Source organism: Hyla sarda, chromosome 9 (genome assembly GCF_029499605.1).
Source record: "Hyla sarda isolate aHylSar1 chromosome 9, aHylSar1.hap1, whole genome shotgun sequence".
In the NCBI taxonomy this organism is placed as follows: Eukaryota; Metazoa; Chordata; class Amphibia; order Anura; family Hylidae; genus Hyla; species Hyla sarda.
In genome coordinates this window covers 8,828,205-8,845,258 of record NC_079197.1, presented here as the reverse complement: position 1 = coordinate 8,845,258, position 17,054 = coordinate 8,828,205, and the positions used below count along the sequence as shown (strand labels likewise).

General features: G+C 44.9%; 1 protein-coding gene across 1 annotated transcript in view; it reads left to right on the top strand.

The window, feature by feature from the left end:
* ANAPC2 (anaphase promoting complex subunit 2) overlaps positions 1–16,086 on the top strand; it is an 18,103-nt gene extending 2,017 nt beyond the window's left edge. The window contains 11 exon segments of the mRNA XM_056539815.1: positions 1,931–2,063; positions 5,319–5,487; positions 5,854–5,973; positions 6,218–6,335; positions 7,541–7,716; positions 9,444–9,585; positions 9,734–9,809; positions 10,791–10,994; positions 11,636–11,765; positions 13,376–13,611; positions 15,620–16,086. Of these exon segments, the coding sequence (XP_056395790.1) occupies positions 1,931–2,063; positions 5,319–5,487; positions 5,854–5,973; positions 6,218–6,335; positions 7,541–7,716; positions 9,444–9,585; positions 9,734–9,809; positions 10,791–10,994; positions 11,636–11,765; positions 13,376–13,611; positions 15,620–15,832 (1,717 nt within the window). The 3' untranslated portion in view covers positions 15,833–16,086.
* The last annotated feature ends 968 nt before the right edge of the window (positions 16,087–17,054 follow it).

Sequence of the window (17,054 nt, the reverse complement as noted above, 5' to 3'; positions counted from 1 at the left end):
CATGTAGATATGTTTTTTGTTTTTTTCCGGAAGTAATACTAAATCCAACCTATATAAGTAGGGGATCATTTTAATCGTATGGACCTACAGAATAAAGAGAAGGTGTCCTTTTTACCGAAAAATGTACTGCGTCAAAACTGAAGCCCCAAAAAGTTTCAAAATGACGTTTTTTCTTCTATTTTTGTCCCACAATGTTTTTTTTTTTTTTTTCCTGTTTCGCCTTAGATTTTTGGGTAAAATGACCGATGTCGTTACAAAGTAGAATTGGTGGCGCAAAAAATAAGCCACCATATGGATTTTTAGGTGCAAAATTTAAAGGGATATGATTTTTTTAAATGTAAGGAGGAAAAAAACAAAAGTGCAAAAATTAGAAATCGCCAAAGAGGGAAGGGGTTAAAGAGACACCTGGGTACTGCCTGGAGCTTGTGTGGGAGATCCCTGCTGCATCGGACAGGTAAGTAACCCCCGCTTTATCATTTTAAAGCATTTTGGACTTTTTTTTTTTTTTTTTTGCTATACACCGGATAAGCCCTTTTAGCTATTGGAAAGCTGAATGACAACCACTGTGGAACCTGGAATGGTTGGACTTCTTACTCAGCTTTCCAAAATAACGTTTCTACTAATGTGTATAGCATATGGTATCATGGTACTATATGGCAGTGGGCTTCAACCTGCGAACCTCCAGATGTTGCAAAACTACAACTCCCAGCATGCCCGGACAGCCAACGGCTGTCCGGGCATGCTGGGAGTTGTAGTTTTGCAACATCTGGAGGTCCACAGGTTGAAGACCAAGGCTATATGGCTTGATCATTGGGAGGTCAATCACTGGAACCCCCCCCCCCCCCCCCCCAACATAGCAGGTGCCCGCTGTAGACAGGATGGCATCTGTCACTTTATGGTATCAATGAAGATAAACCAAAATCCTTGAAAGGGTTCCAGGGCACCTTAAATGTAAAAACCCTTTAGGGGTCATCCCCTTGGGGGTAAACCCTGAACTAGAGATCTCACCCCCCCCCCCTCCCCCAAAATTAACTTTATAAAGCTGGTACACCCGCAAAACGTTGGGGGAGGCTTGGTTCTGGTCTTAACCATCGGTCACCACCAGGAAAGGGCTGCAAAAAGCAATTGGCTTAAGCTCTTCTAGTTCAGAGGCATTGACAGGCAGTATTGTATTAGTAATCTGACAGATGATCGATTGTATTCTATTTAGAGCTAATTACAGTACTAATTATGGAGGGACTGTTTTTTTTTACAACTACTGACACCTAGTGGTGAAATTGTGTAATCACATTTTTTTAATGTTGAATATAATAGTGAGAATAATGTTTTTTTTTTTTTTTTTTTTTTTTAATGTGGAAGGGTTTAAGGGTTTACCCCACAGGGGGTGATCCTATAAAGGGTTGTTGGTATGTACTGGTAAGATTACCCATTCAGTCAGTATGCCATCAGGACAGAACATTGCCGGAGTATTTAACTGAGGCTCTCAGGGGCACTCTTGGTAATCTAGAACTATCATCTTAATGTTGTATGATCCTCTACATCCTTGGCTTTCTATGGGATCCCACTATTAGAACTCTCTGTATGCATAATATATAGTCTGACCTCAGGTGGCCAATACCTTACATAGGCACAACACTGTACTCGGGGTGGGGATGGTGCAGCCTTCCTTGGGAGTTTTGAGGTTTTGTTTCACAGTTGTTACTTGTTATTTCCTATATTTTGGGGGTAATCCTCCGTATTATAAAATGGATCCAGACGATACTTTCTGACCTATTATCCTGACATTGTATTGCTGTTCCAGATTCTGACTGATTTCAATGCACCTTTGTCATATATGCTTTGTACATGCTCTGGATCCGTGAATAAAGTATATTTATTAAAAAAAAAAAAACACATTGCGAGGACTGATGACCGCCTGTCTAATTTGCAGCCACAGGTTGAATCTGCTGGAGAGAATCTGCTCCGAGCCGGTCACCACCCTCCTGCACAAAATGATCGAGCAGAGGATGGAGAAGAGATGTCGGGGGGATTACGAGAGATCCTTCCTGAACGAGTTCCAGGAGGTAAGAAATGACCCGTCCTCAGTCTGTGACATGTTCTATAGTCTAACACAAAGCAGCTGATCTATTAGGAATCTAAGGCCTCGTTCACATCAGCGTAAAAAAAAATTACTATTTTCTGATTCCTTTTAAAATAATGGGACTCTGAGGGTAGGGTCACACGTAACGGATACGTAGAGTATTTTACGCTGCGGATCCGCCAGTGACCTTGACCCATAGTGTTCCTCAAGCTGTAATGGATTTTATGAATGCTAGAAACAATGTGGAAAAGAATTGCAGGGCACTCACCATTGGCGTATAAAATTTCTTCTTTATTCCATCAACAAGAAAAGGTGCATACGGAGACAGGAACGGACGGACAAAGGTGCTGGGATGACTCCACGGGCAACAGTACCGTTTCGTGTGGTTTGCGCTTCAACTGGCCCACAACGTGATGACATCAGAGAACGCTTTAAATAACCTATGACATCGTGTTTCCATAGTGATAAAGAAACACAACACAAAGCAACGTGACAATAGTTAAAATTTTAGTTTAGGATCGCTGATGTAAACGTAGCCGTACAGCAGTGGTCTCCAAACTGTGAACCTCCGGCTGTTGCAAATCTACAACTCCCTGCATGCCCGGACAGCCGTTGGCTGTCCGGGCATGCTGGGAGTTGTAGATTTGCAACAGCTGGAGGTTCACAGTTTGGAGACCTAAGCCTTATAGGATCAGAAGCAAAACCAAAGCAGAATTGACAGTACACCTGCTGTTGTGCATGTCTCTTATCGACCTTATAGGTTGGACATTAGGGCTGGATCCTGTAACAGCATCAGTCACAATTGTGTAGGTTTTAGTATTCAATGATCTCTATCAGGAGAAAACGACCCAAAAAGTTTGGTACCAGTTAAAGGGGTTGTCCAGTGCTGAAAAACTTATCCCCTATCCTAAGCATAAGGGATAAGTTTCATATCGCGTGGGGGTCCGACCGCTGGGTTCCCCCGCGATCTCCTGTTTGGGCCCCAGCTCGCTGGCCAGATAGTGGGTGTCGACCACCGCATGAAGCAGCAGCTGACACGCTCCCTCAATACTGCGCTATGGCAGAGCCGGAGACTGCTGAAGGCAGCGCTCCAGCTCTGCCATAGAGTTGCACTGAGGGGGAGTGTCAGCCGCTGCTTCGTGCACGGTAAACACGCCCCCTTCCCACGGGCTGCCGTGGCCCCGTACAGGAGATCGCGGGGGGGCCCAGCGGTCGGACCCACCGCGATCTGAAACTTATCCCCTATCCTTAGGATAGGGGATAAGTTTTTCAGCACTGGATATCTCCTTTAAAACTTTCCTACATGATCTCCTGGGATTGATTTATTAAAGGAAAACGGTCACCCATTCACCCGCACTATAAGCCGATACACTGGGTTATAGTGCGGGTCAACAGGATGCCGATGCGGGGTCTTGGACTGCTATACCTACCTGCAGTCCGGAGCCATGATCACCCGAAGGTCCCCCTCTTCCAGCGCTGACATGTGCTTTGAGGTGGGCCCGCTGGATTTAAATATTCATAAGCGCTGGTCATGTGAGCGCTCCTGCCTACTAAGTGCTCACGTGACCGGCGCTTATGAATGCCCCAGCATGCCCGGACAGCCGTTCAGAGGAGTGAGGCTCTGGAATGCAGGTAGGTATAGCAGTCCGAGACCCCACATCGCTCTCCTGTTCACCCGCACTATAACCCGGTGTATGGGGTTATAGTACGGGTGACCGTTTTCCTCTAAAGTGCAGAGAGACGCAGCTCACATTGTGCTCTTTTCTGAGAAACACCAAATAGAATCTCTGTGCTATGTGTCGCCCCGTTGGGCCCTGCACTAGGCACAGCAGTGTATCGGGGGTGCTCCTTTAACCCCTTAACGACCACGGACGTAAATGTATGTCCTGGTGCGACGGTACTTCACGTTTACGTCCTGTGTATGACCGCGAAAATCGTAAGGGTGCTCGTATCATACACGGCAGGTTCCGGCAGCTAGCAGCAGCAGGAGACCCGTCGGTAATGGCCGACATCCGCAATCATGCGGATGTCCGCCATTAACCCCTTAGATGCCGTGATCAGTACAGATCATAGCATCTGTGGAAGTTCGCTTGTTAAAATAGATGATCGGATTGGCCACAGCGCTGCCGCGGGGATCAGATTATCTGTAATGGCGGACCGAGGTCCCCTTACCTGCCTCTGGCCGTCTCCTGGGGTCTTCTGTTCTGGTCTGAGATCGAGTAGACCAGAGCAGAAGATCGCTGATAACACTGATCAGTGCTATGTCCTATACATAGCGCTGAACATTATTAGCAATCAAATGATTGCTATAGATAGTCCCTTATGGGGACAGAAAAAGTGTAGTAAAAAAGTAGAAAAATGTAAAAAAATAAAATAAAATAAAAAAGTAAGAAAAAGTGAAAAATCCCCACCCCCAATAAAAATGAAAATTGTCTGTTTTTCCCATTTTACCCCCACAAAGCATAATTTATTTTTATAAACATATTTGGTATTGCCGCGTGCGTAAATGTCCGAACTATTAAAAGATAATGTTAATGATCCCGTACAGTGAACGGCATAAACGTAAAAAATAAATTCCCAAAATTTTACTTTTTAGTCACATTTTATTCCCCAAAAAATTTGTTAAAAATTATCTAAAAGTTTTAAATTTGCAAATGTGGTATCGATAAAAATTACTGATGACGGCGCAAAAAATTTGCCCTCATACCGCCCTATATACGGAAAAATGAAAAAGTTATAGGTGGTCAAAATAGGGCGATTTTAGATGACTGATTTTGTACAAAAAGATTTAGATTTTCTTTTTTAAGCGGTACAAAAATATAAAAGTATCTAGCCATGGGTATCGTTTTAATCCTATTGACCCACAGAATAAAGAACACGTCTCATTTTTACCGTAAAGTGTATAGTGTGAAAACGAAACCCTCCAAAATGTGCAAAATTGTGGTTTTCATTCAAATTTCCTCCCTAAAAAAATTTATTTTTTGGGTTCGCTGTATATTTTAGGGTAAAATGAGAGAGTTCAATACAAAGTACACTTGGTTACGCAAAAAAACAAGCCCTTATATGGGTCTGTAGATGGAAATATAAAAGAGCTATGGATTTTAGAAGGCGAGGAGGGAAAAATAAAATTGGCCTGGTCCTTGAAGGTTAAAATGGTCTTGGTCCTTAAGGGGTTAAAGGTTCACTAACCCTGCAGGAATGAGGCATCCTGATAACGTCTTTTGTTATGTTTTGGCAGTGGATCGAGAAGGTCATTGGCTGGCTCAGTAAAGTCTTCCTGCAGGACGGCTCTTCATCCAATCCAGAGGCGAGCAGCACCCTGAAGAGATGGCGCTGCCATGTCCAGCGCTTCTTTTACCGCCTCTATGCAAGCATGCGCATCGACGAGCTCTTCTGCATCATCAGAGGTGACTACGGAGGAGGGTAAAGTAAGGTTATAACTAGAGATGAGCGAACTTACAGTAAATTCGATTCGTCACGAACTTCTCGGCTCGGCAGTTGATGAATTTTCCTGCATAAATTAGTTCAGCCTTCAGGTGCTCCCGTGGGCTGGAAAAGGTGGATACAGTCCTAGGAGACTCTTTCCTAGGACTGTATCCACCTTTTCCAGCCCACCGAAGCACCTGAAGGCTGAATTAATTTATGCAGGAAAAGTCATCAACTGCCGAGCCGAGAAGTTCGTGACGAATCGAATTTACTGTAAGTTCGCTCATCTCTAGTTATAACTACAGGATTGTCCAGATAGGAACATGTGCTGTTATATTTGTGTCCAGATTTCCCCGATTCCAAGCCGGCCATAGAGGATTTAAAGTTCTGCCTGGAGCGGACGAATCAGAGGCAGCAGCTTCTGTCCTGTCTGAAGACCGCGCTGGAGACCCGGCTGCTGCACCCGGGTAAGAACCACAATTACACGTTAGGGCCACGTTCACGTGTGTCAAGCACTAGAGATTGTGTCATCTTAATCTATGGCGGTGTTTGCCAACCAGGGAGCCTCCAGCTGCTGCAAAACTACGACTCCCAGCATGCCCAGACAGCCTTTGGCTGTCTGGGCATGCTGGGAGTTGTAGTTTTGCAGCAGCTGGAGGCACCCTGGTTGGCAAACACTGATCTATGGTAATTTTATATCTACCTTGTCAGGAGTGAACACGTCTGACATCATCACTCTGTACATTTCTGCCATCAAAGCTCTGAGGGAATTGGACCCGTCGATGGTGATTCTGGAGGTCGCCTGTGAGCCCATCAGGAAGTATTTGAGGTACCGGATCATTGTCCGATCAGTAGATATTTCCTGTATAGGACCAAAGGGTCACGTCAGGAATTTGCTAATTTCATTAGAAACATAGAATGTGTCGGCAGATAAGAACCATTTGGCCCATCTAGTCTGCCCAATAATCTGAATCCTATCAATAGTCCCTGGCCCTATCTTATATGAAGGATAGCCTCATACCTATCCCTATCTTATATGAAGGATAGCCTTATGCCTATACTATCTTATATGAAAGATAGCCTTATGCCTGTCCCTATCTTATATGAAGGATAGCCTTATGCCTATACTATCTTATATGAAGGATAGCCTTATGCCTGTCCCTATCTTATATGAAGGATAGCCTTATGCCTGTCCCTATCTTATATGAAGGATATCCTTATGCCTATCCGTATCTTATATGAAGGATATCCTTATGCCTACCCCTATCTTATATGAAGGATATCCTTATGCCTGTCCCTATCTTATATGAAGGATATCCTTATGCCTACCCCTATCTTATATGAAGGATATCCTTATGCCTATCCCTATCTTATATGAAGGATATCCTTATGCCTATCCCAATCTTATATGAAGGATATCCTTATGCCTATCCCTATCGAATATGAAGGATAGCCTTATACCTATCCCGATCTTATATGAAGGATAGCCTTATGCCTGTCCCTATCTTATATGAAGGATAGCCTTATGCCTGTCCCTATCTAATATGAAGGATAGCCTTATGCTTATCCCATGCATTTTTAAACTCCTTCACTGTATTTGCAGCGAGCACTTCTACAGGAAGGCTATTCCATGCATCCACTACTCTCTCAGTAAAGTAACCCTTATAGAAACATAGAAGACAGATTAGGATCTGTGAAGTGTATGGGGACCGGCCAGAGCCTCTTGTCTGTGGGGAGAGAACACATCACCTATTGATATCACGTGCAGCCTACTCAGCCAAGTATCTCTATATAGACGGACTGCTCCCTTGACATGGTGCCGCTTTTCCCATAAATTCACCTGCAAAGTTTCTTCCCAGATTTTTGGGGGGCACTGTGTAATGTTTAGTTTCCCCTCTGGGGGGCGCTGCAGGATGTTACTGTAGATTTGCTGTCAGGCTCCAGTGCGGATCGCCCTGTTACTGAATTCTTGGCTGACTCTTCATGCAGAAAATAAGATTTCATAGCGTTAATCCCGACAATTCTCCCTGGCAGGACTCGGGAGGACACCGTCCGGCAGATCGTGGCTGGTTTGACTGGTGATGTTGAGGGCGATTTGGCCAATGAGCTCTCAAAAGCCGACCCAGTGGTCCTAGAGAACGGACAGGAGAGCGACGATGACGTGTCTGAGCCCGAGGACTGGATGCCGGACCCTGTGGATGCTGATCCTGGTATCTGTCAGATCTGAATATCCCTTCAACCTCACGTCATCTCCCATGATCTTTTGTGATGCCTCCCTTGTAAAGTATTAAATAGGCACTGTCATGAACTATATATATATATATATATATATATATATATATATATATATATATATATATATATATATATATATATATATATATATATATATATAATATGTTGTAGTACTTACGTACTAAATCATATCTCTAATATACATCAATAATTTTTTTTGTGTTTTAAAATATTTTATTTTCTATTTGAAATACGGCCACTAGGGGTCTCCCTCCCTGCTGTGATGTCACTTCTGAATTCGGACTGATCCCGACCGGGCACTCGGTCCGAATTCAGTCAGCCTGCGCTTGCTCCCTGCCTGTCAATCAGACAGGCGGAAGCGAGTGCTGTGAACGCCGGGGCTGCGCGCTTTGGCTCACTGGCAGGGAGGGCAGAGCAGGGGGGAGAGGAGGTACACGTCCCCCTCATCTCTGGTACACTCCCCCCTCATCTCCCCTCCCCCTGCTCGGCCATCGGAGGATGCAGGTCTGCATGGGAGAAAGAACACAGAGCAGGGGAGAGAGGATGTACACTGCTCCCTCATCTCCTCCCTGAGCTCTGCCTGTGTTCTCTGACCGGGAGGATGACAAACTGCAGGGGCTGGGGAATAAATCTCGGACTGGGGATGATTTCTATGTCAGCGACGCTCCTATACTCCTCCTCCCTGGGTAGCACATGAACTGCTAAACAGGGAGGCAGGGACTCCGGAGCAGCCTGCCGTGCTATTGGGCGCTCATTTATGCGTGCACAGCATAGATGAGGTGAGGGCGGAAGTCGGCGCCCAGCAGGCATCAGTGACTTGGCGTCTGCTGGGCTTCCTGCTCGGCAAGAGTGAGTAGTATAAGAGTAGCTGTTTAATAAGTAGGGAAAAAAAAATAAAAAGCAGGGAGGGGGTTAAAGATAGATTAGCAATAGGTAGGGACTGCAATTGCGCTGCGGGGGGTGGGGGTGATCCTCCTCACTGGACCACCAGGGATGGGCTAAAGTCACCTTTAGACACCACTGTTAGCTTTGACAGCAGCAATCTAAAGGGTTAATAGCTGGCCGCTGCGATCGCCGCATGTCTGCTATGAACGCCGGCCCCAGCTACAGGAATCAGCTGGGGTCCGGCCGGTATGACGCGTGTTCGAGTCGGGAGCCCACGTCATACCCCGTTAACAGCACATGGACGAGTCTAGATGTCCATGGTCATTAATAGGTTAAAGGGAACGGTCAGCTGTATTTGTCGGTAGCTGTACCTTTCCTGGTGTTGATAGTGGTTGCTAAATTTATGTAAGTGTCAAAGAGGCGGCACCAAGCTGCTCAAGTGTCGCGGCCTGGCACACCTCCTTGTCTGCCCTCGTCTTCCTGAAATACTTCAGTTTGTACATCAATCAAGGAGGGGCTGGGAGGTGATGGCGAACAAGGAGGCGTGGCAGGCTGTGACACTTGAGCGGCTTGGCTCCACCTCTTTGACACTTGGCTGAAGAATTTAAAGGAGATTTTATAAGCTTGGCAGCTGCCATCGGCTCCAGGAAAAGTACAATTTGCTTTTGTACCCGAACAGCAATGGTGCCTGCAAGTCTTAGCAGCAAATACAGATTCCCTTTAGCCGCGAGAGTTCTTTATAATGGCCTGTAAGATCCTGATGTCTATATTGGGGCTGACGTTATCTGTCTTCTAGGTAAAAGCGGCTCCAGGCGTCGCTCCTCGGACATCATCAGCCTCCTGGTCAGTATTTATGGCAGTAAAGAGCTGTTCATCAATGAGTACAGGACCCTGCTCGCCGACAGACTCCTCCACCAGCTCATGTATAGTTCTGAGAGGTAAGATGGGGAGCGAGGAGGGGGAAATGGATGAAAGAGGGTGTCATGCACTACAGGTCCCAGCACGGCGCAGTTTTGCTTATTACAGACATAATGACTGGGGAATTACTATAGGAACAGCTCCCCATTGAATGTTGCTGTTTTCCAGGGAGATCCGCAACGTGGAGCTGTTGAAGCTGCGATTCGGAGAGGCTCAGATGCATTACTGCGAGGTCATGTTGAAGGTACCGTGTCAGCCATGACCATTTATGTGATAGGTTAGAGCAGTATTTCCCAACCACCAGCGGGTGTGATACTTAAAGGGGTACTCTGGTGGAAAACTTTATTTTTTTTTTTAATCAACTGGTGCCAGAAAGTTAAACAGATTTGCATATTACTTCTATAAAAAAAATCTTAATCCTTCCAGTACTTATTAGCTGCTGAATACTACAGAGGAAATTATTTTCTTTTTGGAACACAGAGCTCTCTGCTGACATCATGACTACAGTGCTCTCTGCTGACACCTCTGTCCATTTTGGGGACTTTCCAGAGTAGCAGAAAATCCCCATAGCAAAACATATGCTGCTATGGACAGAGATGTCAGCAGAGAGCATTGTGTTCCAAAAAGAAAAGAATTTCCCTTTTAAAGGGGTACTCCGGTGAAAACATTTTTTTTTTTTTTTTTTTTTAAATCAACTGGTGCCAGAAAGTTAAACGGATTTGTAAATTAATTCTATTAAAAAAAAAATCTTTACCCTTTCAGTACTTTTTAGCAGCTGTATGCTACAGAGGAAATTCTTTTCTTTTTGAATTGTTCACAGTGCTCTCTGCTGACACCTGATGCCCGTATCAGGAACTGTCCAGAGCAGGGGAAAATCACCACCATTGCAAACCTATGCTTCTCTAGACAGTTCCTGATACGGACAGAGGTGTCAGCAGAGAGCACTGGGGTGAAAATTTCCTCTGTAGCATACAGCTGCTAATAAGTACTGGAAGGGTAAGATTTTTTTAATAGTTCATTTACAAATCTGTTTAACTTTCTTGCACCAGTTCATTTAAAAAATAAAAATAAATAAATAACATTTTACACCGGAGTAACCCTTTAACTCCCATCATACCCTGACAGCCAAAGGCATTTAAGGAGTGATAAGCGTTGTAGATCCAGGGGTTGGAACACTTGATCAGAGCCTCCGTAATGAACTAACTAGAATCACTCCACATTACAGGACATGGCCGATTCCCGAAGGATCAATTCCAACATCCGTGATGAAGAGGAAAAGCTCCCAGAGGAAGAGAAGCCGCCATTCACCCTGGTGTCGGTCATACTGTCCAGCGAGTTCTGGCCAGCGCTGAAGGAGGAGAAATTAGAATTGCCAGAACAGATAAAAGAAGCTATGGATATGTACACTAGAAGATATGAGAAACTAAAGGTATGGATTTTGCGGATTCATTTTACTTTGTATTCATTTTTGTGACGTGTATTACTGAATTTAGCCTGCAGGTGTCAGTGTTGTACTGTCTAAAGATGGCCAAAGCGTTATCAGGTGAACAGTGCCACCTACAGGATGACAGTGTGAATTTAGAGCTGTTTAGTTTATACTTTTTTTATTTTTTTATTTAATTTTTTTTTTATTAAAAGGGGGTTTTATGCAGATAAAGTTTCATTGTTGTATAAGTAGTTCTGGAACTTAAGTTTGTGTATTAAATCATTGTAAGATCTCTGAACGGAAATGTTCTTGTGTATGTCCAGAGGCTGAAAACACCTACAGATCTCACAACCGAAGGTTTGTACAATTGTGTGGACTCCAGACTGATGCATTGTAGGGGGGGGAAAAAGGAACAGGAGAGGGGTTTGTGTTTAGTTAGACTGAAAATTGTATAGTCTACACCAGTGGTCTCAAACTGTGGCCCTCCAGATGTTGCAAAACTTCAACTCCCAGCATGCCCGGACAGCCTTCGGCTGTCCGGGCATGCTGGGAATTGAAGTTTTGCAACATCTGGAGGGCCACAGTTTGAGACCACTGGTCTAGATGTAAAGTAGTTATTCTTATCATCCTTCTGCTCTTCTCAGGCAATGCGGACACTGAACTGGAAGCCCCATCTTGGTTTAGTATCCTTTGATGTGGAGCTGGCTGACCGCACCCTGTCCTTCTCTGTGTCTCCAGTACATGCGGCAATCATCATAAACTTCCAGAATAAAAGTAAGCACCGCCAGGTCTAGATAATGGCAAGTGTCGTTTACTATTTGTCTGATCACGTTCATCCTTTCTGTCTAAATATGTATGCGGCTGCCATGCTCTTCTGGCACCACAGATCTAATAGATCTGATTCTCCCCAGACTTCTCCTTTGGGGGGGGGGGGAGCTATAGGGCCGTCATACTAGACATGAATTAGGCCCATACTGACTGTATGGACCGAGCTTCCCTGTGGTTTGGATCGGTTGGAAGACTAGGGGCGCATTCACATCACCATTTTACCATCCTACTTCTTCTTTTCCTCCAAATCTGCACGCCAAGTCGTATCCATTGACTTCCATTCATTAACGATAGACAACAAATGCATCAGTTTTGATCCGCATCCGATTTTTGCACGATTTAAGAGTGGAGGTAAAATCGTGGTTGACCACGATTTTTCGTCCAGATTCAAAATCGGATCGAAAACGTGTCCGATTATTTTATTATTGGTGTCTATGTAAGGCTGGATTCACATCACGTTTTCCCGTATGGAACCGAACAGTATGGGAAAAAATAAACCGTATGTGTTTTTAAAAGTGCATACAGTTCCGTCCGTTTTTATAGAACAAAACCCCATAGGTTTTTGATAACTTTGTCCATTTGTAATGGGAGGGGTGTTGGGTGGGGACTTTAGGATGCAAATGCGCATGTGCAAAGTAAAAACCGTATATGTTTTCACATATGGAACCGTATACACGTGCGTTTTCTATTAACGTCCATGTTAAAAAAAATAATAAAAAAAAACGTATGCGGTTGCAGTACGGTTTTTAAACCGGAGACAAAATCGTGGTCAACCATGGTTTTGACTCTGGTTTGAAAACCGTACTGCAACCGCATGTTTTTTTTAACATGGACGTCAATGGGAAATGCACATGTATACGGGAAAACGTATACGTTTTTACTTTGCACATGCGCATTTAAATCCTGAAGTCCCCACCCAACACCCCTCCCATTAAAAATGGACAAAATTATCAAAAACATATATTTTTTTTTCTATAAAAACGGACGGAACTGTATGCACTTTTAAAAACAGTATAGTGTTTAAAAACTCCGGTTTACTTTTTCCAATACTGTTCCATCCCTTTTTTTTTGGCATACGGTTTTCTTTAGAAAAAAACGGATTGAAAACAGTATGGCAAAAACGTGATGTGAACCCAGCCTAAATCGCATAGAATCGTGGGACTGTGCGATTCTATCAGATTAATCACACACAATTATTTTATTTTTTTTTGTACGCATGCGCAGTAGACTTCAAAACACATGCATTTCAAATATATAAAACTATTTCCATTGGCATAAATATAAATTTTGAAAACGGGATCAGATTTTAATTGAAAATTGGATGGAATTTTTTCATCTGTACAATTTTTGGATACGATTTTAAATTGGATAGCAAAGACATTTTTACATACGATTGTATACGATTTTTTTGCAATCCGATTTTGTCTGATTTTACGGTCCGATAATCGGATGGTTAAATGGTGATGTGAACCTAGCCTTAGGACTCCCATCATGCTGGATATTCTCAGTGATAACAAAGCGAGCTGTTGGCCCAGAGTGACCATTATCTGTTGCAGGTACCTGGACCTTAGAAGAGCTCAGCGAGGTGCTAAAGGTTCCAGTCATATCTCTGCGGAGGAAGATGACCTTTTGGCTTCAGCAAGGAATCCTGCGAGAAGATCCTCCCGGGACCTTTACTGTCATAGAGGAGGAGCAGAAGGATCAGGCTGAGAAGGTGGTCTTAATAGATAGTGATGAAGAAGGGGATTCTGCTATGGCTTCTCAAGCGGATCAGAAAGAGGAAGAGCTTCAGGTGGGTGTCTAAATAATTCTTCACAAGTCAGTCCCCTTACATACATCCCCATTGGGCATTCGATGTACCCGACATATGGCCCCGACATATGATCAAATCGACATACGATGCTTTTTTATGTCGGGGTCATCGCATTAAGTGCTATCCGGTAGCGCCAAAAGCTTAAGCTGCTGCCGGATAGCAGCTTAATGTTCCCTGTGTGGTGTGGTGAGTATTACTTACCCCTCCACGATGCTCCGGAGTGCCCTCCGGGTCCAGCGCTGGTCTTCCGGTGTCTTCTCGGCCCTCTCCGATGACGTCAATACGCTGCTGCGCACGTCATCCAATAGGAATGGCGTACGCAGCGGCGTAATGACGTCGCTACGCAGGCCCAGTAAGGCGTTGCGGTAGACAGCGGAGGACCGGAGAATACAGCGGAGAGCCCAGCGGAGGCCCGGGGACAGGTGAGTACAGCTTCCTATACTTTACATTGCACGAATCCCTCAACATACGATAGATTCGACAAACGATGGCTCGTTTGGAACGAATTACCATCGTATGTTGAGGGACCACTGTATACATACATAGGTATTAAAGGAGAAATGCGGTGCTAAACCTTTAACTCTAATAGTGCCCGGGCTGCAAAAACTAAAATAACTTAACTCCCCTTCCTACTTTCTGCCGTTGTGCCGTCATCTGTGTCCCGTTCCTCTGGCGCTGATCTGCTCCATGCGCAATGTCATGTAAGGAGCCGGCCCGGACTCCTTAAATCACAGTGCACTCAGCGTATCACCGGCCGAGGGGGGGACATTGCTGTGGCCGGCGATACGCTGAACGCATTGTGATGTTCTGAGTCTAAGAAGCAGGGAGCAGAGCAGCGCCGGAGGAACGGGACGCCGATACCGACGCAACGGTAGAATGTAGGAAGGTGAGTTAGATTGTTAGTTTTGGCAGCCCGGGCACATAATTATATATATATCTCTGGCCAAAAATTTGCACAGCACTCAAAGATGCAAAAAAAATTGTGGTTTATTCACTAATGGCAAAAAAAACAGCAGCAACATTTTAGCTCATAGCGGTTTTCAAGCAAGTCTAGCTTCAAAAAGGCTCTTTATGAAATGAAACATTGCTGATGTTTTTTGCCATGTGTGAATAAACCTTTATTTTTTTCATCTTGGAGTACTGTGCAAATTAAAGCCCCCGACGTACGAAAATTTCAACATACGATGCTTTTTTATGTCGGGGCCATCGCATAAACGGATATCCTGCAGCGCACACTGCTTCAGCTGCCACCGGATAGCAGTTTAAGGTGCTCAGTGTGCTCCGGTGAGTGTCGCTCACCTGTCCCCGTCGTTCCGGACCGTCCTCTTCGAGCTCCGCTGCATGGTCCTCGCTCTCCTCCTTCTTCGTCGTCATGTCGCCGCGCACGCCGTCCCATCGTCCAATAGAAGCAGCGTGCGTAGAGACGTGATGGCAGCGATGGAGAGCAACAATCCAGGGACGTGATGACGGTGACAATCCAGGGCAGCGGTGACGGTCCGGAGCGGCGGGGACACGCGAGTATAACTTTCTATATTACTATTGCGCAGATCGCTCAACATACGTTGGATTCAAGTAACGATGGTTCATTTGGAACAAATTCCCATCGTATATTGAGGGATCGCAGTATATTATATGATGTATATAGTGTGCGGAGATATATTTATATTCTATCGATCTATCTCAGTGATCAGTGTTATTAATATGGGCCTAGCGTGGTACAAAGAGAAAATAATGGCTGCCACTACAGCTCATGTTGGAACCCAGTGTACATGAAGTGTCTGGGAGCTGTAATAGCAGTCACATTGACTTCACCCAGCTTTCCCTGAACAGTCGTAGATTATAGAGCTGTATGGATGCTGGCAGTGTATCCTTGCTATTCAGGACTCTATAAAAGCTGTGTTTCTGCCCATATTAGTTGCCGCTCAGGGACATGTAGTGAAGTAGTAGTTGTTAGACGCTGCTGGCGTTCTCCCCTCCTCCCTTCCAGCTCTTCTGGACGTACATCCAGGCGATGCTGACCAATCTGGAGAGCCTGCCCCTGGAGCGGATTCACAGCATGCTGAAGATGTTTGTGATGACCGGACCAGTCGTGACCGAGATCGATATCCAGGAGCTCCAGGGATTTCTGCAGAAGAAGGTCAGCGACCACCAGCTGGTGTACTCTGGAGGGGTGTACAGGTTACCGAAGAACTCGAGCTAAAAATATCTAACCCCCTCCCCCTCCCCCAATGTATGTGGGGTCCCAGCTTCCTTCCCTGGTAGGCGCTGTATACTGTGTATACCGGTGTCTGCTCCACACTCGCTACCCATAACTCTCATCGGGATGTTCTTAATGTTGTACAGTAATTGACTATATATGTGACCCAGAGGGTGTAATGTGTATATATATACCTGTTCATTCTTCACACTATTCACATACGTAAGAGAATAAATTCTTTTGTTACTGTGGAAAAATTTATCTTTTTCAAGGATAAGATGACGCCAGATCCTATGGTTACAATACAAAGCTGTAATACAGAGACTGACCACTAGGTGAGATTGACACTCAAGCTCTATAGCAGTGTTTCCCAACCAGGGTGCCTCTACCTGTCGCAAAACTACAACTCCCAGCATGCCCGGACAGCCATAGAGCTGAGCCCCGTATTACTAGACACAACCCACAGATGTGTTTTTTATTTATTTATTTTGGGGGGGGGGGGGGGGGGGGGCGGAAAGCAGCCATGTTTTTCCCCCCCTAATCCATTGTAACCCCTTTCAATGCTAGGTCAGCTGTCCGGGCATGCTGGGAGTTGTAGTTTTGCAACAGTTGGGGGCACACTGGTTGGTAAAACACTGCTAAAAATATGAATACATTAATTCATGTAAAAATGTAATTAAAATAAGTACAAAAAAAAAAAATTTCATAGAACTAATTCTTCCTAAAACAGTGTTTCCCAACCAGGGTGCCTCCAGCTGTAGCAAAACTACAACTCCCAGCATGCCCGGGCATGCTGGGAGTTGTAGTTTTGCAACAGCTGGAGGCACGCTGTTTGCAAAACACTGCTCTATAGCCCCCACTTTACCGGGTGATGACTCTCTACATGGTTAAATGAAAATGGTTCCTAGAATAATCGGTCAGATGACGTCTGTTTTTAGGAAATTGCTGTGGACAACACCTCCGTTTCTTGCACCATCTGCTGTATATGTAGGCAGCCTTAGCGTACGTTCACACTGCGGAATTCCCACAGAATTCAGAGAGTAGAATTCCGCGCATTGAACAGTACAATCACTGGGAATGGATCTTCCGCGAGACCCGTTCACACTGTGGAATTTCATCGGCGGACGATTCCGCTGCTGAAATTGTTCCGCGCAAAGAAAGAACATGTTATATATACAGTGGCTTACCGGACAGTGATACATAATAGGTAGAGATGAGCGAACTC